Source organism: Malurus melanocephalus, unplaced genomic scaffold, assembly GCF_030028575.1.
Source record: "Malurus melanocephalus ecotype Western Australia unplaced genomic scaffold, MMel_1.1 scaffold_170, whole genome shotgun sequence".
In the NCBI taxonomy this organism is placed as follows: Eukaryota; Metazoa; Chordata; class Aves; order Passeriformes; family Maluridae; genus Malurus; species Malurus melanocephalus.
The window spans coordinates 262,056-268,472 of NW_026623402.1; the positions used below are offsets into that span (position 1 = coordinate 262,056).

General features: G+C 51.2%; 1 protein-coding gene across 1 annotated transcript in view; it reads left to right on the plus strand.

Moving 5' to 3' along the window:
- The window catches only part of GSG1L (GSG1 like), a 56,290-nt gene that overhangs the window by 39,339 nt on the left and 10,534 nt on the right, over positions 1-6,417 (plus strand). Inside the window, exon 5 of the mRNA XM_057372344.1 lies at positions 3,078-3,245. Coding sequence (XP_057228327.1) covers positions 3,078-3,245 — 168 coding nt within the window. The remainder of the gene's footprint in view (positions 1-3,077; positions 3,246-6,417) is intronic.

Below are 6,417 nucleotides of genomic sequence, written 5' to 3' on the forward strand. Positions count from 1 at the left end.
GCCCCAGCCCCGTCCCAGAGCAGCCTCTCTCTCAGCTGTCCCCAGCCCCAGGAGGGCACAGTGGGCTCTGGTTTCAGGACAGGACTGCCCCTGGGTTGGGTCCCACCGTGGAGGACTCTGGAGACAGCCACGAGCAGGGAAATGTGTGGGAACAGCCTCCCCCCTGCCCACATTCCTGAGTGGGACCTCAGCTCCACTCAGCCACTGTGGGGTCAGAGCTGAGCTCGTTCCCAGCTGCAGCAGTCACAAAGCTCCTTCTGGGGTTCAGAGTGTTCCTCCCTCCCCAGTGGTCCCACAGCAGCACATTTCCCCGTGCAGGATGTGTGGCACGGTGCAAACACCAGCTCAGCTGGGATGGGGTGAGCACAGCAGTGTTTGCAGCCTGCAGTGCTGCTCAGCAGCCTGAGGAAGGCCATGGGGTCCCTCAGGTGTGCCAGGGATGGGCAGYAGAGCTGGAAAAGGAAGGTCTGGAAGTCAAAGGAAGCAAAAAAAAGCTTCTCCCTTCCAGCTGACAGTGCTGCACTGAGCAGAGAGCCGCGATCTCTCCCGGCACCACCCAGACCTCAGCACCTTCCTTAAGAAGGGCAGTGACAAAGGTCCACCCAGCGTGGTGGAAAACCACATGGAGGAATGATCTTCTGCTCCAGCTGGGTTCTGGTGATGTCCTGAGCTCTGAGAGCTGCTGACCCAGCAGTGACCCACAGCCTTGTCCCCAGCCTGCTGYCAATGTGCCACTGCAGCTCCCGGCCACAGAACAGAGCCCAGAGAGCTGGCAAGGGGGGCCAGGGAACACTGTCCCATGGCCAACAGCCACAGGRTCTTGGGGATCCAGACTGCCACCCCTTTCTCAAGTGCCAGTGGGAAAATTGAATTTTCTGTGACTTTATTGCCTTTCTATTGAAAATGAATGATAAAAATATCTCAGAGTGAGGAAGGGCTGCTCTGGTCTGCTCAGATCTGTTATCCTGCCCCAGTCCCAAGCCACTGGCAAAGCCTGGGGGTTGTTCTGTGCTCTGGCACGAGTCAGGAGTGGGCCAGAGAGATTGTCCAGCAGCTCTGAGGATCAGTAGATGTTCAAGTTCAGACTCTCTAAAGATGATCARTATAAAAAGCCTGAGCTGTTTGAGCTGTGGAGGAACCTGAGAGCCCAGCCCTGAGCTCAGACAGTTCCACCCCATGTGGGGCACAGCTGGCACAGAGAATTAACAGCAGTGCTCCTAAAGAGGGCTTCACCTCGGGCACGTGTAACTCAGGTAGGACAGCCACTGCTCACAATTCACAATAAACAGCATTTAGYCAAGGCCCATATAAACCAAAGCACATCCATCCTAATTGCCTAATTACTGTGATTTACCAAATTCCAGACACTTAAAAGTCTTCATTCCGTCTTTCCTTCTCTGAACGTTTCAGCATTTCTGACTCCATGATCAGAASCCCTCAGAAACTTCCAAGAGAAATTTTCCTGTGAATGCCATTTCCCAGGCAGCTCCCAGGCACGGTGGTTTTGGCTGGATTCCTCCTGGATCCCGTTTGGGAGCCCAGCTGGAAATTTGCAGCTGCTGGAGCTGCWCCACACGCTCCCCGTGGGAGGAAGGCTCATGCCAGCCCAGGAAGATGCTGTGCCCGGACACTCACACCCAGAACGAGCTCCCTTCCCACTTCTCCTCCAGCTATGGGAGCCCTCAGGGAACTTTGCCACCCCAGGGGTCACTGCATGTCCTTCTCATTCGGTTTCATCTGGCAAACAGGTTCCAAAATTGACAGGGAAAGAGCTGCCTCCACACGTCTCATTGCCTCGGGAGTCCCTGCAGGACTTGTTATAAGCTGAATTTTGAAATCACTGAAATGAGCCATTCCTGTTTACTTGAGCCATTTTCTCCCAGATTTCTCAGTCCATGAATATGTGCTCATTTTCAAGTTTTGCCTAATTTGAAATGAGAAACCTCTTCCTTGTCTGCAGGTCCTTTGCAGAATGGGAAAACAGCTCACGCTGAGGGCTGTGTTGACAATGCGTATTTATAAGATAATGCTACCGGGGCTGGATTCTTTCTGCTCTGCATAAYTCACAGCCATTTGTTACAGAAAAAGTGCAAAAAGGAGCAGGTGAAGTGTGCCACGGTCACAGTTGATGGAGTTAATCCAGCTCTGTGAGCCCGGAGCTGATGGGCTGCGTGTGGAGCCGAGGGGAGCTGGAGGCACAGGAGCTCTGCAGACAACAGGAGGAGTTCAGGGCCTGTTTCTGCAGCCCCATTTCACCTTCAAAAAGCATCTCAACTCCTCGAGGGCCATGAKTCCCTCGCCATTCACCTGAACTTGATGCAGGGAGGGCAGGAGAACYGGTGGGGTTGTGTCCCCAAGTAGGGAGCAGAGCAGCCCCAATCTGACCCTCCTGCCCAGAGACACGGGACAGCACCTGCTGCTGCTCCAGCTTGGCACTGGGRCAGTCTTCTTTTCCTCCCCTTTCCTTCTCCCTYTGCTCCCTGTGCTCCTGGTTGGTCCATGCAGGGGTCCCTCCCTGGGCTGGCCAAGGCTGGCACTGCCTCCACACTGCGGGGTCAGGCAGGACACCCTCAGGATGGGTGTCTCCACTAAATGGAAGGGTTGACTTCTATCCTGGTCAGGCTTTTAGAGATCAGACACAAGGCAGGAATGCTGGAATTGTCCATGAACCAGGAAAGAGGCAAACACAGCAGTCTGATGGAGGCATGAAAAGCAGAGCAGAAACCCTCCCTGCAGTGTCACAGAGCAGCCAGCGCCCCATGGATGCTGGAAACTGCTCCAGAACATTCKCTGGGGGGCAGCTCCTTCAGCACTGGATGGATTTTAGGCCTTTTCTGCGAGGCTCTGAGGCATTTCAAGGGGGACCAGGAGGTGTTTGGGTCTGGTGTCAGCGTCCACCTCAGCACACGGCTGTCCATGGGGTGAGATGGGAGCGGGTTTGTCACCTCCAGCCTCCCTGCCTGTGTGTGTCACAGGTGCCACCCCCTGTGTGTGTGTGTGTGTGTGTGTGTCACAAACGTGCCCTGAGCTGCTGTCCTGACCCAGCTGTGCCCGCTGGTTGCTCTCTCTCTCTCCAGTCTGGCGTGGGGCTCCTTCACCTGCTGCATGGCTGCCTCCGTCACCACCCTCAACTCCTACACCAAGACTGTCATYGAGTTCAGGCACAAGCGCAAAGTCTTCGAGCAGGGCTTCCGAGAAGAGCAGAACTTCCTGGACCAGGAGGCCATCAAATACTTCAGAGAAAGGTCAGTGCACTCAGTCACTCCAGCAGGGGAGCTTTCTGTGGATTCTGCTGSTTTCAGGAAATCCTGGCTCTCACCCACTTCAGCACATGGGGGTGAAGTCACCTGTGTGTGAAAGACAAACACTAAAGGACCTCCTTGGTTTGGGATTTTTTCCTTTCTCAGTGCTCACCCTTTTTCCTGTACTTTCTAACAGTCCTTACAACATGCACTCAGTTCACAAAAAGCTCTGCTGCCAATCTAAGCTGATTTCCCCTCTCTGGAAAGGTAAAACCGTGGGGGTGTGACAACTGTGACATCCATCCTYTCCCAGCACGTGTGACAGTAACTCCTCCAGTAATCCCAGTAACGCCTCGACAGCACCTCCCAGTAATCCCAACAGCTGCTGAGGCATTTTCCAGACACCACCAGGACACTTTGGAGTTGTCATCTCCCATGGCCACGTGCCTACGATGGATGTGGCTCCTTGGCACGACCCATCCTCTGGAGTGAAGCCACCTCAGTACAGCACCCACATGGTGCCACCCCCACTGTCACCAGGGCTGAGCTGGGCCTGAGTCCTGCTGGGTCCCAGAGATCCCTGTCACTCTGTGGCTGCYCCAGGACCCTGCTGCCCTCATTCTTTGGGAGGGAATTTTAAGCTTTGTTTAAAGCTTAGTGGGTTGGGAAGGACTCACAAATCCTGGGCTCACACAGCAGGGATGGCTCCACAGGGTGATKCACCTGCACAGGATGAAGAGCTGAGAAGTACAGAAAATCCTCACCAAAATCTGTTGCCTGAAGTGATGTCAAGGTATTTTGGGGGCAGAAAACACAAGCAGGATGTGTTGCTGTTTGTCAGAGCAGTGGGGCAGTTTCTCTGTGGTGGGAGARAGTGCCTGGGAAGCTCTGAGGGCACAGAAGGTTTGGAATGATCAGCATTTCAGCAGCAGAGCGAGGAGCTCTCCTGAGACAGAACTCAAGAGTTTCCATGACTATTATTTTTCCTTGGTTATCCCATTGTTTGTTATTCTGTTGTCACMGTTATCCCCCTGCTCACGTCCGGGTTTTCACTCCACCTTTCAGACAGTCTGTAAGGAAGAAAGAAATTACAAACCACRATTTTCCTACTTTTGCATTTGGACATGACAGTGAATTCTAAAAAATTCTCTGTGGGAAAAAAAGGAAGCCCAGACACGGTGAAGGGGAAGGGGTCGGTGTGTGCCTCGGGGTAAAGCAGCACTCAGGGAGGGAAAGCAGACGAGTTATTGAAGTGAGAATTGCAGATAGGAGCCCAGCAGAATTATAAGGAGCAGCATCTTGAGTGAGATGGGGAAAAAAAGCAAAGCAAACCTGTTAAAGTATCACTGCTGCCCTTTCTGGAACAGTAAATACAAAATACACCAATGGCCCAGGGGACAGTGACCCCTTCCTCTCCCGTGGGTGTTGTGGGTTTGATTTGGGCTCCTCTTGCCCTCACCACATGACACAATTCCACCCCCAGCCATTCCCTCCTCGGTCACCTCCTCCCAGCCCTTCCACACGCACTTGGCACACGCAGCTCAAGCATGTGGTGTTCCCAAACTTCATGATTATGTCTTTCTTTTTTTATATCACATTATTTTAATTGTTGTATCTGAATGCATAATAGGAAGCCCAGAGACAGTGTTACCATGGGATCATCCTGGAGATTTAAAGCTCTGCAGCAATATAACAAATTATTTTTATTTTTAAAGTTATCCTATTCATGCTCAGCTTCCCTGCAGTGCCCTGGGAGTGCTCTGGGTGCAGGGGGTGCAGGGCCTGGCCATCAGCAGCTCCCTGTTGCTGTGGGTGCCCTCAGTCCCACACAACTTCCCCGAGCTCCCATCTGCCTTTGCACAAATAGAAAATAAAATAAATCCTCTTTCCTTCCTGTGCACATACCCAGGGACACTTCACATTCCCTCCTACTCCTCCACCTCCATGTTCCTTTTCATACCTCATGAATAAAACCCTCCAGCCTTCCTTCCCTCCAGTCACTTTGCACATTTCTTTACCCTTTTTGCCCATTCTCTTACTCTTTGTGCCCATTCCTTTACCCTTTGTGCCCATTCCTTTACCTCATGCACACTCAGCACCCCCTGGGCACACACACCCAACCCCTCAGCTGGACACCCTGTGCACCAGGCACTCTTCTCTATATTACTGGAAATTAAAGCTTTATCATTATTCCCAACAGCCCCATTTATGGATTTATTATCCATTATCTCGGGGAAGGGAAGTGCCAGCCCCATTTTGCACGATAAAAGTTTTGTGTTGGGATATTCTTCTCCAGGCCCCTGTTCCCAGGGAGGAAATCTGCTTTATGGGAAGTGCTGACAGCAAAATGCTGCTCATCTTGCACGTGTTTGCTCAAATATATCGTTGTATTGCACTTTAATTTTAATTGCATGTAAGAACATGTACAGCAGCAGAAGATTGGCTGGAAATGGAGATGTGAGAGCTGAAATGWTCTCCTGAGAGCTCCCAGGAGCAAATCCAGCTCCTCTCCCTCCTTGCACCCCAAGGCTCTGTCTCTCACCAGCCAAGCATCTCASTGCTCCTGACACTGGGAAAACATTCAAGCAGATGCTGAAAAATCAAAGATTCATGGTGTTATATACAATTATTTCCTTTCCAGGCCTGAGATACTTTGGAAAGTCCAGACAAAACAGGTTCTGTAGTTCACACCAAAAAATCAAAAGATATTCAAGCTCTTTCAGATAAAACAAGTACAAGAGCCCTCAGGGCAACTCTAAGAAGAACAGGTCAATTATACAGACTTGGAGGTATTATTCATGCTTTAAGTGTTCTCTAAAACTGTCAGAATTATCTGCAAAGTCAGCTTTCAGTCTTTGTCCTTTAAGTGTTTTTCCTTCCTTTATTCTCATTTTCCTTTGAACTGAATATTTGTCTGCAACTTTTGCTCATCCCTTTCAGTTTTTTACTTAATTTGCTGTCAGTTCATAACGAGCATCTCTCTTCCATCCCTCCCTGTTTCTCTTTCTGCCCAGTTTCACATGAATAGCGTGAGCACAGTCCCTTGTCCCTGTGGAGGAGGAATCCTCACTGCCCTTCTGCTTCCTTCCTTCCTTCCTTCCTTCCTTCCTTCCTTCCTTCCTTCCTTCCTTCCTTCCTTCCTTCCTTCCTTCCTTCCTTCCTTCCTTCCTTCCTT